Source organism: Aulonocara stuartgranti (assembly GCF_965226115.1).
Source record: "Aulonocara stuartgranti genome assembly, chromosome: 1".
NCBI lineage: Eukaryota > Metazoa > Chordata > Actinopteri > Cichliformes > Cichlidae > Aulonocara > Aulonocara stuartgranti.
The window spans coordinates 5,773,936-5,798,589 of NC_138939.1; the positions used below are offsets into that span (position 1 = coordinate 5,773,936).

The window sequence follows — 24,654 nt, forward strand, 5'->3', positions numbered from 1 at the left end:
TGAATTGTAAAGATGTGGGGGAAATATAAAAAAAAACAAGAAGTTAAAATGCATCACATTTTTTCATTGGTTTGTCACTACAGGCAACAGTTTTATGTACGAAGAAAATTTTAGCCTGACTACAATTTCGTTTTTATACTGTATATTTATATACATCTATAAATACAGTATTACCTGAAGTCTCAAATTATTAGTCGTTTTCTTAAGGGGGTAAATCAAATAGCATAATAGGTGAGTTTGTAGACTATTTATACATTGATCAATCATGTTTGCAGATTCTTTTATTTAAAGAAATAGATATTGGTTTGTTTACGTCTTGATTTCATATTGGTTCAAGGGTGTTTTTGCTTTTCTTCCTTGATCTCTTTTAAGAAATTGTATTTATCGGTTGTTATAAATGTAGATATTGAGAGACCAGCCAGTAGCTAATATTGGATTGCCAATAAATCAGTCAGTCTATTTTACATTACTGTCTGCTTTTAGAGTTTGAGCCATTAAAATTCCCTTCAACCAAACTACTGCATATATGTTGTTTTTATGTTGTTTTGTGCCCCAATCAAAACAGAAATGAACACGAGTGCATCATCTCTTATCTCAAGCTCAACCTGCCACGTCTCTATATTTTGACCAGACTTCTGTGAAGAACACACCTACACTACTCTCTCTCAATAACCAAAACCCCTTGCTATCTAGACTGCACCCACGCTTACCGAGCAATCATCCTCTTCTCTCCCTCTTCACCCTCCTCTACTCTCCCCCAGGCTTGCAGACAGCCTTACTCATTATTCACCTCATTGTGGCTGTAATCGATAGAGAGAATGCAGTGAAGAAAAGAAAAGCAGATAGATGGTGAAGTTATTTACCATAAAGATAAAGCAGAGATTAAAAAAAAATACAACCACTTACAACGCAGTTGAATAACATATTTTAGGTACACAGATACGGATGTTTAAATAGCACTGACATGAATGTGACGTGGTGCGATTCAGGAGTAGTAAACAGGACAAGTGGACATCATGTGAAGGAGAAGTGCAGTTCACCTGATTACTAACGCCCCATATAAAACTGAATCATGTGAATGCAAGGGTGACTGGCACAAAACACAAAAATAACATGTCCCAAATCCACTGTAAATCTCACAAAATGTAAAATCATATATTAGGACCCATAATAACTTAAACAAAGACATACGAAACCAGATGCCTTTAAATGCACAACATATAACTAATCACACTATTGTTCTTTCCTGTTGTCCTGATGGCTTTCTAGTTTCAGGGGTTTCAAGAGGAAAATACTCCACAAAATATCAAGATACATATATTTTACAACAAGTCTTCAGTTTGGATTTCACTGTCTTTCCAGTTTCAATGTGAGCATTGACCTGATGACACCACTTTGGCAGAAGAGCATCAGCAGCCACGTTGCCTTCTTGAACAAAGTCTGTGTATGTACTCTTTCACTTCTATACAAAATGCATTAGTCAAGTACTCCAGGAAGAAAACACACATTGCTGTGCACAGTCCTGTGTGTAGTGGGTATTTGCCCCTGAATGGTCTCCGTAGCAGCACTTTTGTTCGAGGCTGGCCGTTGTGGACTCAGAGGTGTCAGAGCTCTATGGCTTCTTGCTGGAGCAGGACTTGCAGCACTGCTCTCCATAGAACTTGTGGTTACAGACGCCGTGCTGAGGGACCAAGTGGCACCAGCTGAAGTGATCCACACAGTGTTCTTCTGAAGAGAAAACAAAAAGAAGCAATGCTATTATACATATTATAAGAATAAACATTAACTTGAAGATATGAGAATAAACAAAGCAAAGAAAGTAGCAAACCAGAAAACATTTGACTAAATTATTGCTAAACTTTTTTGTTTTTCAGTTCATTCAGTGACTAATTAGTTGAACACCAACACACACAGTGCTAATGTCAGCATGTTAATATGCTCCCAATGGCAATACTAACATGCTGGTTTTAAGCTGTGTATAGGCTAGTGTTTAATGATGTTAATAACTGTTACACACTTTAGTGTGATGGCCTGCTAATATAAATGGACTGATACTTATACAGTGCTTGTTATTGAAAGCCATTTACAAACACTCGTTCGTACAGCATTTAATTCTATGCCTTTAAGCACTTTTTAACTATCATGCACACAATCATACTCTGATGGATGCATCAGGGGCAATTTGGAGTTCACTATTTTGCTCAAGAACGCCTAAACTGGAGGAAATGAGGACTGCGCCACCAACCTTCCAATTAATAGTCCAAATGCTCTCTTCTCTGAGTCATCGCCACCGAAAAGGTGAGAAATGGTTCAGCTCCTTAACATGCAAAATACTAACAAACTGAAGTGTGCTACACATTAGTGTGTTGGCATGCTAACTAATTGGTTTGCCATATTACTTTGATACAGTATGATGCTAACTCTTGCAAACTCTTGGGCTGCTAGTCTTTGAATGAAATCTCAATAGTAAATCTCCTCCATGTCTGTAATTATATGGTCATCATTTAATGATGCTGAATAAATTTGTTCTTTGCTCCCTCGGAGAAATATACCTTTCAGTGCTGGTCCAGCAGCTGTGACCCGGCTGCTAGAGCGATGTGCTGGAGCCGGGGGAGCAGCCGGGCAGAACTGCGTGTTGCATGCCCTAGAAGTGACAGGCCTCTGGTGTGGCAGGCAGCCAGCTGCGGGGCGACCTTGTCGAAGACATTGGATGGATCGAGTCTGGACTCCTCCGCCACAGGACACAGAGCACTGAGACAAAGGCAGGAGAGAAGAGGCAGTGAGCCAAAAAGAAAAGAAACAAATGAGAAGAAGAGATACAAGAGGAAGCACAGTCATACAAATAAGAGGGGAAAAAGTTTGAGAGAGGAAAAGCAGCTGTAATAAAGGGATAAGGGGAGGGAGGGGAAAGAATGGAAGAAAACTCTACGCAGAGACAAAGAACAGATGAAGAAAACAAACAACCCTAACACCATGTACCTGCCCTGCAGCAGGTGTCAAGAGATATCTTCTCTGGTGGAATCATACAAGGATCACAAGCTTGAGATCAAGCAGAATAAGACCTGCACTATAAGAGGTTGCCCTTAAGACGTTTTGCATAATAGATGATGTAACACATAGTCGACACAACCGTACCCCAAAAGACTACATCTTTTGGCCTATCCCACATATCCACAGTTCCACTTCTGGCTAAGACCTCTGCTACATCTGTAAACTTACATCACCTACACTGTATAGTCTGCCACTTAGTTTTCTTGGGGGGGGGGGGGGCACTTGAATGTGGTATTATGACAATTAGTAACAATTGATGATTTATGCAAAAGACTCAGACTGAAGAGAGTCTCTTAAACAAAAGCGAAAAAATGTCAATTCAGAGACAGTGAAATAGAAAATAAATCAATTTTTAGAGCTGGTGTACATATCACCCGAGTCTAGAGTGGTGTGTCCAACCCATTCATATTAGAGTGGACACAAGTTAAAGCAAGTTCAATCTGAAGCCCACTAAGCCATTTCAGTATACCTACTGCCAAGGCAGCATTCCATTTGATATCAGTGATTTGCATGGCAAGGACTGAACATGCTGGGTACTGTTAACAATAAAAGGCTGCTCTAGTCAATCATCTGTCACTTACAATGTGTGCAACTTATAAATCTTTACTGTGACAAGTACTGTGACAGAATAGTTCAAAAAGAATGAAATCAGGTTTTGAGCAGTTCTTACACTTTTTACATCAGTATCACATGCCTCATGACATAACCAATCAGAGTCCGACAATGGCAGTCCGTGTTTAGTCCGATTTAAGTGAAAACTGACCTAAGACCAACTCTGTGTGACAGTCGAGGGCTCAGGATGTGTTGCTGATGTGAGCTGACCCATAGAGGCAGTAGTGCAACATGGGTCAGTCTGAATAAACTTTAAAGGTAGATAAAATAACATTTCTTGACACGATGTTTAACAAATGGATATGAAGTGTCCCTTTTTATATTTTTAGCAGTGTAACTTTAACACATCAAAGCTGTAATCATACTGTGTCATATAAGGTAGAAAATCTTCAAACTGTGAGATTTTCAGCTTGAACACACAAGTATCCGTAAAATCTTTTGATGTAGATAGCATTTAACCAAAGCACAAGAAAATCTACCTGCTGCCAGGGAGAGGCGTACCAGCCTAAGACCACTACGCTTGAGGTCGTTCTTCCAGGGACCACCCGAGGGAGCTCTGGGCATGGACCTCGGTTGCATCCTTGCTGAAGATCCACCAAAGGTTTGGCTATATTCCTGCACCTCCGTATAGTAAACGCCACATACCTGTGCAACGAGAGGACAGGCTATCTGCTCAAAATGACTATACCTACAGAGCTTCTCATTTGAAAAACATTGAAATTCTGACTCAGATGATAGTAAACAGATGGCACAGTGGGGTCTCAAGTATCTGTGCAGATCTATTAAAGTATGAGGGATGTCTTAGTGTGTAGTTGAAGGCACATACCCTCCCTGTGAGTCTCTCTCCCCACAGTGAAGCTCTCTTTTCTGGATGCCTGAGCCACACGACCTGGAGCACTGAAACAGAGTGCAAGCAGGAGGGACAGCTTTAGAAAATGAACTCTGTGAGTGGTTGTAAGTGATGGGATGGTTCCTGTAGTTACAGACACCGCAAGCTCATTTACTGTTGTAGTTAAGGAGCAAAAAAAAAAAAAAAAAGAAAACCCTGATATGCTTTACTGTGTATTTTTCAGTCATTATATATGATGAGCAGACAGTTTGTGTCACCTGTGTGTTTTATCAGCCCGGCTTTCTGCTACAACAGGTAAAAATATGACCATCTTTGGCACAAATGCAGAAAAAAAATCCTATCTGAACTGACTTCCACAGATTCACCTGGGTGAAACTTCTCAGTATTAGTATCGAGTGAGCCAACACATTTGATCTGTCACAAAGTAGCAACCGCTGCTAATCATTATCCATTTCAGAAGCATGGGACCCCATTAACCACCTATCATTCACACTCATGGCTCCAAGTGTATAGCAAAACAAATATTTACTAACAACTAAGTACTTTCAATGGGGCAAATAAAAGTCACATCACGCAAAGTTTAGTCGAGCAGAAACAATCTATAACATTTCTGACTATACATGTTATACATTTCCAAAACTGCACTTCCTAAGGCTACGGTGGGCAATTTGAACATGCCAGGCAGACACCCTGTTAATGGCTAGAAAAGGTTCAGGGCCTACAAGGTTCAGTACACTGAAGGCTTGAAGAGCAACAGGGAGGATGAAAAAGAGGTTGGAGCTAGATGAGAAGAATATGTGCACAAAAGAGGAGCTTGAAGTTTTTTGGTTTTGAAAAATGAGACTCGTTTTGCTGTCATTTGTGGTCACACTGCTTCTGTCCTTCTGCGCTCACTCACTTTCTCTCTCTTTCACTCTCAGCTTATTTGGCTGTGAGCGGGACCCAGGCAGCTCCCTCTCACACAGCCACAGAGAAGCAGAGTGAAGTGCAAGAGGCTCGAGTATCTCACTAACACAGCCAAGATTTTTCACAGATGTTTGTTTTTTTCACTGCAATTATTAAGTTAACGTTGCTATTTGTAAAAAGAATGCAAAAAAGGGCTTCAGGTGTAGATAATTATTGTACTGTTTTCTTCATCTCTCAATATTCAAACATCATCTTTCAGCTGCGCTCACCACAGCAGATCGTAAAATATTAATTAGGTCACCTACTGTAATTTGCGCATTGGTAGTATGTACTGATAATGTGTGAAATGAAATGAATTATAAACACTACGGTTAGTTTAATTCCCTGATTTTGGTTGTTGGTAGTTTCTTTGCAGAAATGCATCTTCCACAGGTCACAAAAAGTTAGATGTTCAGTTTTGTAAAATATATAGAGTTACTTATTTCCCCCAACCTGCCTCCTCTACTCCCAGTTCAATTTGTTTGTGCCAGTATTATTTTCAACAAGCGCAGTGCGGGGAAATGAAGCAGAGGAGTAATGATAGTTCCAGATGAAACATGTTGCATTTCATTCTGGTCTATTGAGGCTGCTGGCTGTGAAACTGCTTTCTCTGTTCTATGATAGATTTCTCCCTGTATGATTGTTAAGTGTTTTTGAAAAATGGGCAAGCTAGAAAGAGGGCTTTGTATTCTTTATTCTGAGGGTCCAACATCAAAAAAAAGAATGTTTATTCCTGATGTTTTATATAGTTTCAGGACACTACTTTTTCATCTGTCGCACTGTACTGAGACAGACACACCAATAAGCAACAAACTGACCCACAAATAGAAATGCCTCACTGCGGATCTGAACTCAAAATTCAGTTCACTTCCATTTTTCTTGAGTTTCATGAGTCCTTTTTTCTTACCTCTCCCCAAGGAGTGGGGATCCACTGAAGCCTCTCATTCTTAGGGCAACGCCGCAGGACGCAGGTCTCTTGGGCTTTGGGTCTGTGGTGCTGTCTGCACATGCTGTCGGGCACCACCACAGCTTTGGCCCCTGGATCGGTGCTGCGGCAAAACACGGTCCGCTTCCTCAGGCCACGGCCGCAGGTCTTGGAGCACTGAACACGGACAAGTAGGAAGTAAAAGTCATTGTGGAGCAAAAGTCAAAACTACAGATGATCCTTGGGATATTAATGATTCACTAAGCAAAGGTTTAATGGCCATACACAGATTACTTGTACGCACATACACTGTAACTTATAGTCTTATGATTGGTTTAACCTTCAGCTTCCATCACATTTAAACATTAGGCCATATTAACAGCAGTTAAATCCTTGGCACAGACACTGTTAATGCATTCCTAATTCACCACATGGTGGATAAGCAAACAGAAGGTCACTGGTTTGATGGCAGCACATTATGGCCTGTCATTAAACACAATAAACCAATAACTCTGGGATGAATGTGACCCCAACTCATCAAAGTCCTCACTAACAGCAGACATTGGTTCTGTAAACTCCATGTGAACTGCAGAGAGATGGACAGCAGAGTCGAACTGCCCCACTGGGACTGAGGAGCACAGCCATCAGGGCAGATTATCTGAACACACCGCATTAATTTATTAGAGAACAGACACACACATCTGAGCATCTACACTCACAACTACACACATCCCAGTTGTCCTCTTGTCACTAAAAGCTCCGATTGATCTTTTCAGGGACGCTGGCCTTGTCTCTGCCTGACCGCAAACTGAACTCAGGCTGCTGTTACAAAATAGTGCAAACACACAATTTGAGTGTCCCGAAGAATGATGGCTGAATGGCAGCTGAATGTCCGGACTGCACAGGTCACATCAGCTAAACAACCTGGAACAGTTTACAAAGTATCAGATGTGCTGCCAGGCTATTAATATTGTATACAGGGATATGAGCACTGAAAGGCTCAGTCTATTATGTGATGCACTGTAGATAAAGAGGAACCAGCCAAATCCATCAACTAGCCAGATCATTAAACAATGTAATCAAGACCATGCTTTGCAAAGAAACAAAACAGTTCTGTGCAGCGAATAACTACTCATTGCTTATAAAAGAGTTGACTCCACCTTATGTAGCTGTGTCGTTATTTAAGCATGTGCTATGTTACTAGATGGATACAGTTAGTTCTTAAATAGATATGTCAAACAACACAAAGGACTTAATTTTGACAGGAGGTGAAATATAGAAAAGGGTAAGAATTTGTTTTAATCTGAATTTTTTTAAAACTTTAATGTTCCTGACAAGTGATCTTTCTTTACTAGTAAAGACTATTAACATTGTGTAATTTATCTCGTACTGTGTTCCACAAATCCAGAACTTCCTATAAATAGGAAAATAATCTTAATGGGACCCACCTATCTAAATAAAGGCAAAAAAATCCAACAGAGGGCAGCAGAGCATTTGTTTGAGCTTGAGTGAAACAACTGACAGCTTGAAAAGGAAACTCAGTGTATGAGTGAATATGTACCTTCCTAGACACAGACAGGGTTCTGTCAGGCAGAGACATACCAGTGTGCATTGACCACACACTGGTGATGCTTTACTTGCACTTAAGGAAAATAAATTAGCTATGACAGATATCCCTCATAACCTCTAACCCTTTTAGTAAAAAAATAATGACTTAACAATAGAGTAGGCAAAGACTGGGTATTGACACCTATGAGTGAAATAAACTCATTTTTTAACCAAAATTTATAAAACAATACCTAAAGCCTTTTTCATGGTGGGAAATGCACAGGAGTAAATAAAATGTCAGATCGTCTTGGTATAATAATAATGGATTTGATTTATATAGCGCTTTTCAAGGCACCCAAAGCGCTTTACAATGCCACTATTCACTCTCACATTCACACACTGGTGGAGGCAAGCTACGGTTGTAGCCACAGCTGCCCTGGGGCAGACTGACAGAAGCGAGGCTGCCATATCACGCCATCGGCCCCTCTGGCTAACACCAGTAGGGTAACGTGTCTTGCCCAAGGACACAACGACCAGGACAGAGAGCCCGGGGATCGAACCGGCGACCTTCCGGTTACAGATACGCTTCCCAACCCCCTGAGCCACGGTCGCTCTTAATGTGTGTAGAAAAAAGTGTTCAATATTTTGCTAAGAGCTTTCTGAAGCTGTGCAGTGCTACTGTGTTCTAAATGTGATCAGTGTAATGCCATGGAGAGCACAACAGTTTAATTCTTGAGTTTAACATGTTTGCGTACGGACATTTGCTAAGTGTTAACATTGAGTTTGTTAATGGCACTAGATTGACTGTTAGGTGAAGGGTCAGCAGAGTTATTGCAGACTACCCTATGGGGAACATGAATAACAGTAACTAGTGTCACAGAAATCCATTTAGTAGTTGCCAAAATATTTTCCTTAAACCATGAATATAAACCTCATGTGGCAATAAAGGAAAAGGTAGAGGTTCCCAAAGTCATTAGGATTTGACTTGCAGGGATCGTAAATGTCAGTACAAAACTTCATAGCGATTCATCCTAGGTCAACGTGGACTGTCAAAATTAAAAGCTACGCTGCTCTTGTGGTTTTAGAATGTTGCTACAAACCCACCTGTGACCAAGATCCAGTGCTCCATTCTGGCGGGCAGGACTGGGTGTGGCAGGGCTGGACTTGGGCCGGAGAGATTACAGGGCAGAAGGAGTGCGCCACCACCTCCTCCCGTTGGTAGGTTACCTTCCTCATGCAGCGCAGTGTCCTGGTTTGTTGACCGCCACCACATGACCGACTGCAAGCACCCCAGTCTCCTGGTGCCCAACTGTGCCAAGAGAGCAGAGGAGATTTAAGAAAACATGGAAGGTTTGCCTCAGTCACTGCTCAAATACAGAAATTGAGTTTTATTTAATTGCATCTTACTTTAGTGCCATTCAGCACAGTTGTCTCACAGAGCTGCATATTCCAAGTTCAAGACCTTACAATATCATAGAAACTGACAATCCCACTCTGTGCTTTTCCCAAGTGCATGAGTGGGAAAGAAGAACTTCCTTTTTACCAATAAACCTCAATTACCCACTGAAATACAAGCTGTCATCGCACCAAACATCTCTGAAAAGTTCTTATTGTTGTGCTTCGTAAAACAGCCCTTTCTACCCTGGTTAAATTAAAAAAATGAATTCATTAAGTTAGATTCTTGGCTCAGAGCTGGTTATCAGCAATAAAAGAAAAGACAGAATATATCTTCATGTCTCTGCAGTTCGATCAATCTCCATATTTATCATTGTATATGAAACTAAACAGGAAAACCATTTCTATACCTGACTCTTAATGACAGCTTTTTCAAGTTCCTCAAGGCCAACCACAACATGCAACACTTTTTCTTCCCCTTTGGTTTGTTTGGCTCATTTATTTCTCTTTCACCTGTTCACTCTGCCCTCATCTTCTTACTTCTAATCTCTTCGCTCTTTGTCCTTTTGAAATCCTGCTTCACCACTGATGAAAAGCCTCCTGTTATGTCTAAAATAGTTTCTGTCTTGGCATCAGGGCTGTAGGGGGAGATTTCACCAAATGAGTGGTCTGACAACCACAGGCTTAGAAGAGGGAGATGGAGGGATGGGCAGATGGCGCTGTCCAGTTCTGAGAGAACACGCTACCACAGGGACCATTCCTCCATACCACCGACCTGCTTCAGGGGAAGAAAAATGCTTTCATTTTTGTTCAAATGCCACAGGCAAATGAAGCTGCGGGACTAAACTACAATTTGGAAATGGGATAGATGTCAACCAGTGGGACCCAAAAGGAATGGTTTGGGATTTTTTGGCTTGTGGACTGTTTTGCTTTTTCCCCTGCTGTTTTTCCTGGCTTATAAATAACAATATATCATTGGGGGAAAGTGGCTGAAGAGCCACTCCGCTTCACTGCAAACCACCACTGACCTAGCTGTAATTTGTATCTCTAAAATGTTTCATTACCTGAGGTAAGAACAGCACATTGCTGCAAAGGAGGTTCTGAAAAGCTCGACTGTATATTTTCTGGTACTTGCATGGCTGCAGACCAGGTACCACCAGTGAATGGAACTATTCTAATTCTAATATTGGAGCCGTGTGGTTTTCTTAAGATCCTAAGCATAATTATATACCACAATCCAACCTTCTTTAACAAGCTGCTTGTCTGGTTTGCATTTCCCACACATGTCCAGTCCTTTAGCAAATGCATTTACTGTGTCCTTTGTCTCTTCACAAACATTCAGTGAGCTCTAGAAGCTGTTGCAAGTTGAAAAGAGTAATAAGATAAAGGTGCTCTTTTCATGTTGAAGTTATTTTACTCTTAACTTTGCAGTATAGATCCTAAAAAGTGGTAAATATGCCTGGTACATAGATCGTTTGAACTGATTTGTTGGCACTTACAAAACTGATGTTCATGCTGAGTTAAATATCTTTAAAGGAGGATTCTCTTCCTAATTTCAAGCTAGCCCAAATGTTTGAACTGACTTATTAAAATTCTCCTTCCGTCCCCATGTTATGGGAACCTGCTGCAACATCACAGTCCAGCATCCCCGCAAAGTAGAGAGAGAACAGGTCTAAAGCAAAAGAAAGGGAGTAGATAAGAGTGAACGGGTGAAGCTGTGTGTGTATTTTATGTGAGGCTGTGAGCGTTGGGCTTGGGGTGGGGGTTGACTGGCTCTGCATGGCTAGACTGGCCTGGCCCCATGGGAATCCTTCCATCTCTGCACAATAAAACATGGATAGGCCTGTCAGCACCCGAGATACATGTCACAGAGATAAACAGGCACTTTCACATTACCCCTCCTTCCACACACACACACACACACACACCCACCCAAACACTGATGTTCACTCACATAGTACACATGCATCCACTTCATTGTCAATTTTTCTTTTCTCTGCTGGGCTCTTGAATGCGTGCCCATACATCCTGGAGGTCTTAATGCAGTCATTAAAGCTTTCATGCTGCTCACTCAACTCAACTTGCTTCCTGTGTAGCATCCATAAATTGGCCCATACTCACAACCATCTGAGAAAAACTGTCAGCTACTGTAGAAAATAGAATCCATGGGTGTCAAGCTTATTTATTTCCCTGCATGGACAGTAATTATTTATACCATTTTCTGCGCTAAGCAAAAAGAGGCGGATGGGACACGCAACAAGGCTGTTTAATAGCTTTCACCGAGATAGCAGAAATGGTATGCCCAAGATTAGGAGCAGGAAATGTCCTCTCGGGTGGTGGGAAACTTAGTAAGAAACAGAGGCTGTATGCTGGAGGTGTAACTGATAGCTGTCTGGCTTATTCAACTCCTGACACAGGAGAAAGTTCAGTCTGGACTTGTTGTAGCATGGCTAATAGTGAACAAAATAACAACATCATTAAGATCAGAGAAGCAGCTTATATTTCTACTTTTAAAGCACGGTTTGGACCAGAAATACATGATTCCAGCATTATGCATTTGGAAAAGGAACTATAAGAATGCATGCTGCCTTTCTATGTTGGCATGTTGCTTTTCTCTGTGTGTGTGTTTGCATGTGCATGAGTGAGTACTCTCTCTGAACCTAAGACACAGTTTCTTGCCTGTTCTTTGGAGCAATGCTGTAAATCAAGCTAGCTCAATTTCCCCGAGCCAAAGCCCTACATACTGTAGAAGAGGGCCCATTTATTCAGCGCTGTTTCAACTTGTTACTCCACTGAACTATCTCCTGTTTTCCTCCTTTGCTTGCTGCATTGGTCCCAAAATGCACTGTCTCCTTTAAAAATGCATGCCATTAGGCTCAGTGTCTAGACCAAGGAGATAAAACACAGCCATGGTTTTGCTACTGAGAAATGCAGGAAGCTTTGGGCTGAGTATATATGAGAGGGTATGCACAGAAATCAGCAGTCGTTCAGAGCCAGCTTTGATGTCTTCTTCCTGCTCTTTAGCCTTGCTTTTCTTTATTTTTTCATCTCAACCCCAATGTTTCCTTTTTAGTTAAATCATTGCCTAAAATTTGTTTCTTTTTTTTGCATTTGCATAATTTGATATTTAGCCTAAAATGTCACAATCCATATTAAAAATCTAAAGAGTTTGCATTCTAAGATGTTGGTTGCTTTTAACTACATTTCCACAATGAAGCCCTCTCTTTTTGTTATTTCACTACAAACACTGACAGAAATATGGACATGACCTCTGTGACTTCAGCGGTAGATTCAGCTCAGATGAAGCATGAGCTCGGAAAGTTTCTTTCTAGTGATCAAAAACAATGTAGCATTTTTTCTCATATTTTGCATTTTTAGGTCTCAGGATCATTAACGGGTTAAAAGGCCATGTTAAAATTGTTTAAACTAAATGGTCTAAATGAAAGAATGAAAATCATCAGGGCATACATGTAGACAAGAGATCAGTTACCAACACTTGACACTCACATGGAGACACAGCTGGAGAAAACACTTCAAGGCAACAAAGACTTATCCAAAAGAGCACAAGATGCAGTGGGCTTTCATGTGTTTTCTCAAAAAAAAAAAAAAAAGTGGGCCAAGAAAAGACGAGGATAGTGACAAGAAGAACACAGGCTGAGCGGAGTGCTGGCTAGCCACAGCAAATAGACCACAGGCAACCTCTAGACAGCTCAACCACAGTATTTTTGTGTGTGTGTGTGTGTGTGTGTGTGTGTGTGTGTGTGTGTGTGTGTGTGTGTGTGTGTGTGTGCGCACCTATTAAAAAAAAAAAAAAAAACCAGCGCCCTAGGTTCCTGAAAATTTGGCAGCATAAAGACACATGCCACATATCCCACAGCCAACTGTACACATAGAAATTCTTTGACCCACACACACTTACTATGCAGGGCAAGGCTGCGTATTGCAGAGATGGGAGCCCAGTGCAGGCCTGGTGTGGGGATTACACATGCTGGAGTTGACCTGAGCCTTCTGGTCCTGCAAACAGATAGCCTTGGTTGAGATACGACCTGATGGAGAGACAGGGAGAGAGAAGCAGAGAAATCGTAATGTGTTTCTTTCAGGTAATTAAGGATCTTTATTTTTCATCCCTGCAATGTGGATGCATTTAAAGTCAAATTTAAATTTTCTAACTGTCATGAATCAACACAAAAAATATGTCTAGAGGTCTGCCGGCTGTCGCAGCACCTAGAGGCATGGCAAATGAAACTACATGTACCTTAAACACAACAGCTATTCACTAACAAGTAAGCTGGATAGTAGCTGTGAGTCTTTCAGGAGAAAGTCTGACAAAGGTGCTTTTCATTAACCTTAGCACATTTCCTGGAACACTGTTCATCAGGGTATTATACACAACACAAAAACAGCCACACACAGAAAAATCAGACCTATAAACACACACACACAACTTTTCCTTATCACTTTTAGTACATCTGCACATATTTCTGCCTCTCTTTTATTGTAAGCAACTTAGATTCTGTTGCTATGCCATTCAGGCTTTTCATCAGGGGCTGATTTGATGCATTCCAAATCCTGAGCAGATTTTAAAACGCTGGGGATTTTGTTTCAAATTGAGATGTTAAAAGAAGTCTTCTTAGTTTATTTGCTATTTAATTGATGATCAATTCCATCAATTCCAAGTTTGAAGTCTTTGCTGCTACATTGTCAATTAAAGTAATAGCTTGATTTGACTGTTGCAGTTCAGTGGTGGATTTTGGCAAATGTTAATTTAATTTACTTATCCTGTGTACAGAACTCCTCTAGTTTTATCCAGGCATCAACAGATGGACATACAAATAAAAACTGCCTCACCTCCGGCACAGGGAGCAGAGCAATCCGAGCGCACCACACCCCAGCTGTAATCAGGCTTCCTCTCAGTGCGAGGCAAAGTGTACTCCCATACCACACCCGGGTTCTTTCCCTGCAGAAGGATCTATCAGACAAGAAAACATTCAGTCAAAAAAGGTGACAGCTGTGTAGAGAAAGTTTATCTTTTAACCTTTATTTATCAAACTGTAAGTCATCCACCAGGCTACAGCTGCGTTTTCCCAGCTGCTCAAGGGAGTGACACTAGCAACCTTTAGATCCTTCCTCAAAGCTCTAAGCCGCCCTTTGTAGCTTAATTTAGAGAATATAGCATTACTGCATACTAAACAGAAAGGAACACTAAATATTTAAGAAGCTAAGTAAGGCAAATATTTAGCACTGGTTCATCTACATGTCTTTTCAGCACCAAACCCACGTATTCCCTCAAATGTCGACTGATTATTAGACCTCCAGTAATCCATGTATTATGTCTTGCGCATTCTAAACCAAAGCAAATTACCCATTTGTTATGAACCCCACTGTAAGAGACTAAATGCAAGACAACCGCCAATGTGATTAGCCTATTTAGGCCGTTCAAGTTTACTCGAGCTGCTCGACAGACTACCTACTAATGAGAAGATTCTAGAAACCCTACAAAACGCTTTATTCCATTTCTACTCTGAACTGGATGAGCACACTTTTATTTGGATCATATAATGCTCATGCAAGGGACAATTTCCATTTTCTTTTGTGATGTGTCTCTTTTTTTTAACCACGTCCTTTACACAGCCCAGTGATTCTGAGGTACCTTTTCTGCACAAGAGATTTATTTGAACATTCAAGTCAGGCAGAGACTAATGGATGAATGAATGCAGACATGCCCATTACAGGAGAAGCATCAGGCTATCATTAAAACAACCCCATAAGAATTCCCTGCTGCGGTGAAAAGTTTTGCTTGACATGCATTTACATAGTCAGCTCCTAGTGTGTTATTTTAAACCATTTCAAAACACTGCACTGGATTGTATTCAGCATAGCTTTGTCTCTTTTGCATCCAACCACGGTTTAGTCCAGGTTGGGTAACTATTACTCCTCAGCCCATTTGGCAAAATGTATTAAGTCCACCTGTGATTCTTGAGAAACATCACAGTCTATCAGCATCTGTGATAATGGATTTTGACAGGTGTATTTTCTTTGGGGTATTTCCTAAAGTTGAAAGGAATCTACCATCAACCATTCAACGCCAAGCACCTCCTGGGTTCAATCCACATTAAACAGCTCTGGGACGCTTCCACTAACTTAAAAATAACCTTCTGATTGTTAACTGTCCAATGCATAAAGTCAGCTATTGCAAGATGGGGGACAAAAGGAGGGATGTAAATCTATGAGCAAGCAGATACCCAATGTCAGAAAAATGTATCCGTAAGTCAGTGTTTTAAAATCAATACTTCAATTTAATTTTAGTTGGGGCAAAAGTGGTTCTGATGTCACATTTTCTACTTAAGATCTTTCTCAACATCTATATGGTTTAAGTGTCTTTAGGCTGCATTTTTGCCATCAAGTAACCTTAATTACTACCTACGAGTCAAATCAGCAGTGGCAGACCATGTGGAGAGTGTGTGGAGGACCCAGGTGCGGACACAGGCGAGGAGACAGAACTAACTTTAACAAAAGGCGAGCCTTTATTATGGCTGATATAGGGGCAACATAAAGCAGCAAGGACAGAGGCGAAACTAAACTAGAACCTACACTGGGAAAACTTTGACTTAACTATGACAAACTAGGAAGACTGGCAATGACTATGAACAGGACCTTGTGCAGAGTGCATGACGAAACAATGAAATACATGAATCACTAACAGAAGCATGAACTGCACAAGAATCCTGAAACTACTTAACCTGACACGACATGAGGGATGTAACACAGATGACACGACGACAAACACAGGAAGACTGAGGACTTAAATACACACATGATCAGGGGAAGTGGAGACATATGAGGACACAGCTGACTAGAATGAAACATAATGACAACACAGGGGAGAGAAACACTAATTACAATGAACAAAACACAGACTCTTCCAAAATAAAACAGGAAACACAGAGACATAGACATGACACAAACTTGACAACAGGAGCCACACAGACATGAAACATGACAAGTGGACGCACGGACCAGGGAGAGATGACAAAAGGGACTAAGAAACAAAGGACTAAACTGCAACCTAGAAATCAACTAGATGAGTTAAACTATAACACAAATGAATACAAAAGATACATAAAAATTCAAACACTGGGTCACATGACCCAGCACCGTGACACATTCCTAATTGTTTGAGATACTAAACTTTAGTATCTTGCTAAAGTGATAAAAACTGCAGACTCAACAAAACCACATAAGGGTTGGCCACATTTTAACACCCACAGTTTCTTTGTCCATGCTACCAACACCAACCAAACCCAATGCCATTGAAAAACTGCCACCACTAACCACACAGGGACATTGTGCTTATCCAAGCAAACCAACTTTCTGCTCTTTCACCAAACAACCACCAGTGATGTGAAACAGCAGCTACAAAAACAACTCTGGTCAGAGTTTTTATAGTCACTTTAGTAGAGGACTTAGATGCCCTTGAATTGTTCAAGCTTTCCAAATCACTGATCTTTCTTTCCTAAGAAATGTACAATGTTTAAAACACCCAACCAACCACAGTGTTCGCATTTGAGGAGACAAATAGAAACAATAGTTTCAGACAAACCTACCCACCGCTGCTTTAGTTTTTGATCATTTAAACCCAAAGCTCAACCTTTCAGTAACAACTAAACCAATACGAACAAAAAACAATCACCTACCTACCACTATTCAAGCCAAAATCAACAACTTTCTGCAATCAGTAACAATACCAGCGATAATTTCAATGACTTGCATGCTCCCATTTAATAGACAGAACACACACTGGCCTTGTGAACTCCTTTGTAGTCAAAGCAAACTTACAGAAGCAGCAAAATATTGCCTCAATTTAGTCACAAGACATGAAAACTGACCCAAACTCTACATGAGCCTTATCTGCACTGACACACTAACAGCACAACGCAGAGGGTTTACTCAGGGGGCCTCCAACAGACGTGTTAGTGAGTGCATGTATCATGTCCAAACTGTTCAGACGCACTGGTGATGATACCAGCAGGGCTTGTGACTGTGCTAGCAAATACAACAGATGAGAAGCTTTTTGCAGACGGAAGACATTTTCCTTCTACCATCACATCTTTAACCACCAAATGCAGTTTAGCATCCATTACCATCCATACTACGTTTAGTCTTGTTACTAGTGTCGTTAGCATTGCAAATGTGGAAAGATTCATGAGTGTTTTGGGTCTTACTGGCAATATAGCTGTTTTGTCGTTTACGTATGAGGATGTATTGTAAGTTTCAACTAACATAAAGTCCCTAATTCTTTTTTCCACATAACTTCTGAGAAATCATTGCTCATTAAAATATAGTTTACATGTTGGGAACCTCTAAACACCAAACTGCCAACAAGCCTTGAGTGAATCTGCTATGGCGAAGCAGCTCAAAGAATATGTCTTTTTTGGCAAACATAACAGTAAAGTTTTGAGTGTTTCACTTGCTAAATGTTCACATTATTATTGTTGTGTAACTTGAAATCTTTTAACCAGTATATTTCCTAATGATATTGTTCATATTTTGCACCGATAACTCACCTGGGGAAGTTTTGTTCCTATTTGTTTCAGTGATCAGATTATTAGACATAAGTTTGGGAACCAGGGACACAAAGGAATTCTTTGCATTTCCTGGTGCTAATAAACATACATCAGACAAGGACATGTTACTGTGGCAGATGGTTAGCAGAATTAAGGGTTTCATTTTCAAAAATGCTTTAAAATGAAAAGGAAAAACATAGCGAAACAAATATGGAATTTAATTATTAAGTAATAAAAATCATAGCTCAAGATGGTCTTTATTGACTTGAGTTATCCTCTTTTTTTGGGCTTTAGGAAAGGAAAATGTTTATTATCGTCTTTGAATGACTTTCAGTGGCTACAAACATATTTAAGTTGTGAAACTAATGTGTGTCTAGCTTCCTAGAGTGCAACAGCAGACCACAGAGTGTATTGGTTTCACAACCCAACAATCACAGCACTCGTCAAGTCAGCTGGGATGATGATGAATTGCAATGTGGTGGACTCAGATATCAATCTCACAGCGTTTTGTGTTGGACTGGCATGACCCTGCTTCCCATACCACAAGAATGCCAATTCCAGGGGGAATAATCCTACTTGGTATTCACTTAGAGCTCCGGAAGCAGCCATATGTTGTGTCTGTTCCTTCTACCACCTCCTGTGAGCTATTTCTATGCCCCCTTCCCTCATCCTTCCTACCAGCTAAGCAGCTGTGCAGATGTGGACACCTTGTCACAGTTTACTTCACACTCCTTACCATTTGTTTTTCTTTGAGCGCTTCAAGCTGAGTGAGAGTCTGCAAGTGATCCGTGTGTATATCCTCCCCCATGTGCTCTCTCAGATTTTCTGTGACAGCACCAGTTAAATAGAATGTGTGAAACAGATGAAGAGATCTGCGCTCTCCTTCCATCATTTGGCTCTTTTCATTTGCACTTAAAGTCCTCGTGCCCTGACCTTAACTTCTCACATCCAGAGTTCAATTGCAGAATTCTTAATCTTTTAATCTCACTCTGCATCCTCTCTCTTTCTATCCTTCTCCCTCTATCAACCTCTTTCTCCTTTTTGTAATTACAGGACATACTTATAGAGATTATGGTCATGTCATCTGCAGATCAGCTGCAAGCCATCGCCGAGTCCACTGCTGGACAGATGTATGATCAGAACACACAGACACGTAAGAGGAGTACCATCAGCCTTAAAAAAAGGAACTTTCTTTAAATTATCATTTTTTCAAGATAGGGCACATTTGTGTAGTTATTGCTATTATTTCTTTTGGTTAATATGACACTATAGTGAGCCAAAGACAACTGTTTAGACGTAACATTTTATTAAATCTCTTGATCCACATGCAAAACTTAAAATTACTGTTTCCAAAACGTCTGTAACGATCCTTCGCTGCATTAGAAAACTTTGTACATATTGCTATAGACAGAAATCAGTATGTAAAGTGTGATGGATATGATATGTGACAGATTCATTTTACTGTTTGTGCTGCGCTCACAATTCAAAGCAATTAACCTGCCAATAGCAATGTCATCATAGTCAAAAAACTATGGCTCACATTCCAGCCCACTCAGACCAGCGTGTACAATCATCGTTCAGTTATTCTTACTGACATTGTGTGTGTTTATAGCTTACTGGGTATGTTTGCAGCTAGTTTTGTATACTTTGTTACTGACTGACAACCCTGATGTCATATATAATGTCACTGTCACTAATCTCACGCTCTCATAAAACCATACTTTTTTGTTGATTTTGTCAGAAAATCTGTTCGGGTCTCTGTGATCAGTAGCTCTTGTGCTTATATTGTCAAATATAAGCACATGGATTTTTCAAGAGTTTGCAGTGGTCAGTATTTTAAACATTTATCTATCAGCCACTCAGGTCATGGAAAAATACCTCCCCAGCACACAAACCTAAAATGTTTTCCATTCTCTGGCATCACTCAGGGGATGCTCTAAACATAAAGTGGAGCTGAGGTGGGGTTTTCTCCTATTTTTGTACTTAGACTTGGTGAAGTCTAAGTACTAGGAACCACAAATGTTTGTACAAAATTATTTGCTTATCTATTTAGAAAATGGTGAGTAATTTATATGAAAATATTGTTATCCTGTTGATTAAAAAAAAAGAATAGGGAATTGATTTAAAGTTTGTGGAATGTATTTTCTGAGCATTATCTGTACCAAGTTTGATGACAAACCTCCCAACAGCCGCTGAAATGTTTCTCCCTTACACAAAGTGCCGATCAGTCAAATAATCCAGCACTGCTATTCTTTAAGCTATGTCGCTGGAGTACTTTTCTATGCTGTGGTGTGCTGGGGGAGCAGCACAGCAAAGAAGGACTCATCCAGGCTGGAGAAACTGATCAGGAGGGCTAGCTCTGTGGTCGGCATGAAGCTGGACACTCTGGTGACAGTGGCAGAGAAAAGGACATTAAAGAAACTGATGGACATTATGGACAATGCCAGGCATCCTCTGCACACGGCCATAAACAATCAGAAGAGTCTGTTCAGTGACAGGTTGCTTCTCCCAAAGACAAGAACTAACAGACTTAAAAACTCCTTTGTCCCACACGCCATCAGACTGTTTAACTCCTCTCTGGTGGGGAGAGGGAGGGGAAACAGGAGGACAAAGGAGGGAACAACTAAGCTGTAGTGCCTCTTCACCTCACTGTACAATACCTTTTGTGCAATACTTTTGTAAATAGTCAACGGTGCAATAGACTCAATACTTGAAATGTGCAATTCACTTGTATTTTTATTTTTATTCCTATTTATTCTATTTATCCCCTTCGTATATTTTATTTATATTGTCTCTGTATTTATATATATGTGTGTGTGTATAACTCTGTAACTTCTGTCGGTGCTGTGCTTTTTTGGAAATCGAATTTCCCAGAGGAACCCACCCGAGGGATTAATAAAGTTCTATCTTATCTTATCTTATCTTATCTTATCAACCACGACTGAAACTAAGATGCACGTTATGTGTGCATGTCTCTGCACTTCTGCAAGGGTTCATCTTGCAAAAGGACAACAATGTGCTTTTCAAATGCCAACTACAACACAGACTCCACTAAACTGCCCACAGACCAAAGCCTCTTTCTAAAAAAGCTATATAAACACGGATGTTTCCTGATGGCCAAACAAGTAACCATCCAATCCAAGTACTTTGAAAATATCACACTGGTATTCCTGTTGGATTTACAGCCCAATCATTCCTGTTTTAACCACAGTATTGCAGTAGCCCAGGGCATTGAGGGGAGACTAGATTTTACATGAATATCACCCCCACCCCCATGGCAAAAAAAAAACTGTCTGGCTTTCACCTGGTTTTCACTTCTGTTTTCACGGCTGGAGTTCAAAGGTCAAAACAAAATAAATGCTTTTGCGGACAAAGTTATGTGAGAAAACATCCTACACCTCCCACCAGCATTCACTTAAAACCTCAGAATGACTTGGCCACTTGTTGAATATTAGTTTTGCTTTCAGGAGGATACCTCTGTCCAGCATCACATTTTGCTACTTTAGGACAGGTAAAGACTCGTACTCCCCTTGAAGCTCTGGTTTCTAACACACCACTGAATACAAACATGAAGCAGAAATATGGACCACCACATAATAAATCTTCTGCTTTACTGTGCAGAATATCTCACTCCAAGTAACCATCTGATTTTATGCTTTTCTTCCTACCCACTAAAGGGCCGTTCATGTTGGGATTTTACTTGCTCAATTTGACTTAAATTGCAATGCTACAACAAAGCACAGGGTCTGCATTAACAGCTGTGAATATATGTCAATAGATATGAACATGTGGCTTTGTTTGGACTGGAGTTTGGCAATAGGGTGCCCTGTCTGAATTCTTGTGTATGATACAAGTGGATTACAGAGATCAGTTAGTACTAAAATAGTCCCTGTAGGCTGCTAGCGAGCACAGTAGATGTGTTCAATGTGTGCCCTTTAATCGTTTTCACTGTGACTTAGATAAAAATGTGTCCATTCTTTACAAAGCACCCACCCATTTCTGGCATAATCAGACACCCAAAACAATTAATTATTCACAGAAGATTTGCAGGAAGCTTCAACCAGTCTTTTTCTCCATAGCACCAAACTTCTTTCATCTAACCCTCATCATGTCCAAGCATTAAAAAGGAGGTGCAGCAGATCCGCCAAAGACCCCTGTCACTGTCAATTGCCATAGACGGATGTCACCCAGCAGCAGCGGCTTACTTCAAACACCAGCGTCTCATTAGTCGGTCCAGCAGCATACAGGCTCTCCGGCTTGTTGAAAGAGCGCTGGTAGTCGAATACGGTTCCACCAAAGTGGAACTTCCCTGGCCAGTCCACAGTCCACTCCCCAGTCAAGTAGTACTTCTTTTTCAGGGAGCGGACAGCCAGGTAGCTAGTGGAGACTTCCATTTCCTGAATGTGAATACTTCTAGCCCCAGCTGGAACTGTCACCATGGAGTAGTACTCTGGTTTCAAAAAGAGAAAGAACAACAGCCAACACTAAATCATTATTAGCTATTATTGCTGTTCTATAATCCTGTCATGTTTCATCCTGCTAACATCATCCAGATTTTACCATGGCTTAACCTCTTCTGAGGTGAGTCAGTCCATTATCCAGTGGAATTATGTGCATGTGTCTGTCTGTGGATTTAATTTTTTATCCTTGTTTCTTTGGTTAAGTCTTCTTTTGTATTGTAAAAATACTCAGTGTACGCCACCTAACATGTTCAGACACACTATTAACAAGGACAAACACAATCTTACCGTTAGCCCGGTGTTGCAGAGTGTACCGGCCTTTGAAGAACTTGCAAGTGGAGTTGTCTCCCTTACAAACTCCACAGGCATCCAGAGAGGCCTTAGAGCTAAGAACTTGGTCACAACCTACAGCCTAAACACACACACAAATGCATGTTTGCCATCAGTGTGAATGGAGCAAAATGAGCATGATAAGCTTGTTTCTTGAAGTGCATGTGTCAATAAAATAAACTCTCCAACTATCAACAAATCTATGCATCAAAGGGTGATAACTCAAGAAGAAAGACTACAAGATGAATATCACCTTGACTAGAGAAGCAGCGTTACTCTGAGGTGACAACAATTTTAAAACGCTTTCATAAAGAGCTCATAAATAAAGGAAAACAGAGAATACATTAAAATAGTGCAAAAGTGTCTTCCCAGTGCTAAGTAAGCCAAAGAAATTACTCCAAAAGATTTTTTTACCCTTTTTCCATTTACTCAATGCATTTGATGCAACTGCACATACTGATTATCTACAGACAACTGCACTGTCTTTTGATTCTGACACTAACTGTGCCTCTCATACAACCACTAGACAACAGAAAACATTCACTTTTGGAGTACAGTGAATCCACAGAGCTGATATACCTCACACACTCCATCAATGCAGACATCTTCTTTGTGGTCAGAGCAGGAAGTGCCATCTTTAACTTTGCTGGACATAGCAAAGAAGAAGTCATAGTCTTCTGCAATGCAGTACAGCTTGCAGATGTCTTCATCTGCACAGAGGAGAGGAAGAGAGGTATCATTAAGAATGATGGCATCACCTGTAAAATGCACAAACTGTTCTTCAAGTTTTATTGTCTGGTCAGTTTACAGCTGCAGAGGCTACTGACTCTGCAGGTATGCACTAAGACTGAAACACAAAAGACAGCAACTACGAATGCACCCAGGGGTATTCATATGGGGCTACAGGTTTATTTTGTAGTTCAGATCAGTTATCACAGACAAGTCTCTACAGCCGTCTTTGATTAAAATAAATGACGATGAAGGTGACTTGGCCCAAGGTCCCAGAAGGCAGTTCAGAATCTGTTCCTCTCTAGATCACCCCCCATTCATCTCCAGCTTAAACAGGCCTGGGACGACAGCCAAACACACGGCTCTCCTTCACTGCACTCTCTTTCCCTTGCTCTGTGTAACAAAGCTGGCCCGCAGGCTTCCTTTTTAAATCTATTCTCGGTGTGTCAGAGGGTGCAGGTGGCTACATGTCTTCCATGCACATTACACACAGTGATAGTTTCCTTCAGCTTATTGGCCCTAATCATTGCAGCAGTAAATAGAGGTTGGCATTACAGAAACTCTTTTTAAAAGAGTTTTGGGGAAGCAGAGCGGGTGCAGAATATAAAAGATCTAGAGAATTAAGACAAGCAAACCTGCCCTGAACAATCTGCAATTCTCTGTATATTTAAAAGCTCTGTGGCCTTTAGCCAATGAATATAATGTGCCAAGAATACAGTAAATCACTGTATTTACTCATAATCCACAAGATCTACTGTGTATTTTGTATTTTGTGTCATTTACTTGTGGGGATTGTAAGTAACTGACCACCTACCATCCACTTTGGTGTAGGGTTTCCACTTATAATACCAGCCCCTGAAGGGCTTGCTGTTGTACTCAGCGCACTGTTGGGCACGGAAATCCACAGCATTGGGAGGGCATGGACGAATATTACACAGCTGGTTGAGACGGCTGGGGCCTGAGCAAAACTTGCCATTGTTCTGTGGCCTGGGTAGAAGACGAGATAAGACAGAGAAAAGGGAGAGGAATTACAGGGAAGGTTGATTTGTTTAAGTGCTACAGGACCTTTGGCAATATATCAACAGCACTAACGTGCCAGAGCAGTTCACGGGAGAGACAGCTGGTCAGTGGAAAAGATCCACCCAAATTTTTTCTTTTCAACACTTCTAGTTCTCGTTCTATTCATATAACTTTTTCAATGAAATCCCTGTACACCTGTGAGAAAGCTGTAAAAGCCATCTTGCA

General features: G+C 40.7%; 1 protein-coding gene across 3 annotated transcripts in view; it reads right to left on the reverse strand.

Annotated features, from left to right (window-relative positions):
• Positions 1–845: 845 nt before the first annotated feature.
• Positions 846–24,654, reverse strand: part of adamts18 (ADAM metallopeptidase with thrombospondin type 1 motif, 18) — a 56,082-nt gene continuing 32,273 nt past the window's right edge. For 2 of the 3 annotated variants that reach the window (XM_082520618.1, XM_082520620.1), the window contains 12 exons: positions 24,224–24,396; positions 23,260–23,390; positions 22,639–22,762; positions 22,096–22,340; positions 14,175–14,295; positions 13,246–13,372; positions 9,036–9,240; positions 6,366–6,560; positions 4,490–4,560; positions 4,143–4,308; positions 2,553–2,751; positions 846–1,728 (listed from right to left, as the gene is read on the reverse strand). In XM_082520618.1, coding sequence (XP_082376744.1) covers positions 1,613–1,728; positions 2,553–2,751; positions 4,143–4,308; positions 4,490–4,560; positions 6,366–6,560; positions 9,036–9,240; positions 13,246–13,372; positions 14,175–14,295; positions 22,096–22,340; positions 22,639–22,762; positions 23,260–23,390; positions 24,224–24,396 — 1,873 coding nt within the window. In that variant the 3' untranslated portion in view covers positions 846–1,612. The remainder of the gene's footprint in view (positions 1,729–2,552; positions 2,752–4,142; positions 4,309–4,489; positions 4,561–6,365; positions 6,561–9,035; positions 9,241–13,245; positions 13,373–14,174; positions 14,296–22,095; positions 22,341–22,638; positions 22,763–23,259; positions 23,391–24,223; positions 24,397–24,654) is intronic. The other variant, XM_082520619.1, reaches the window with a different exon arrangement.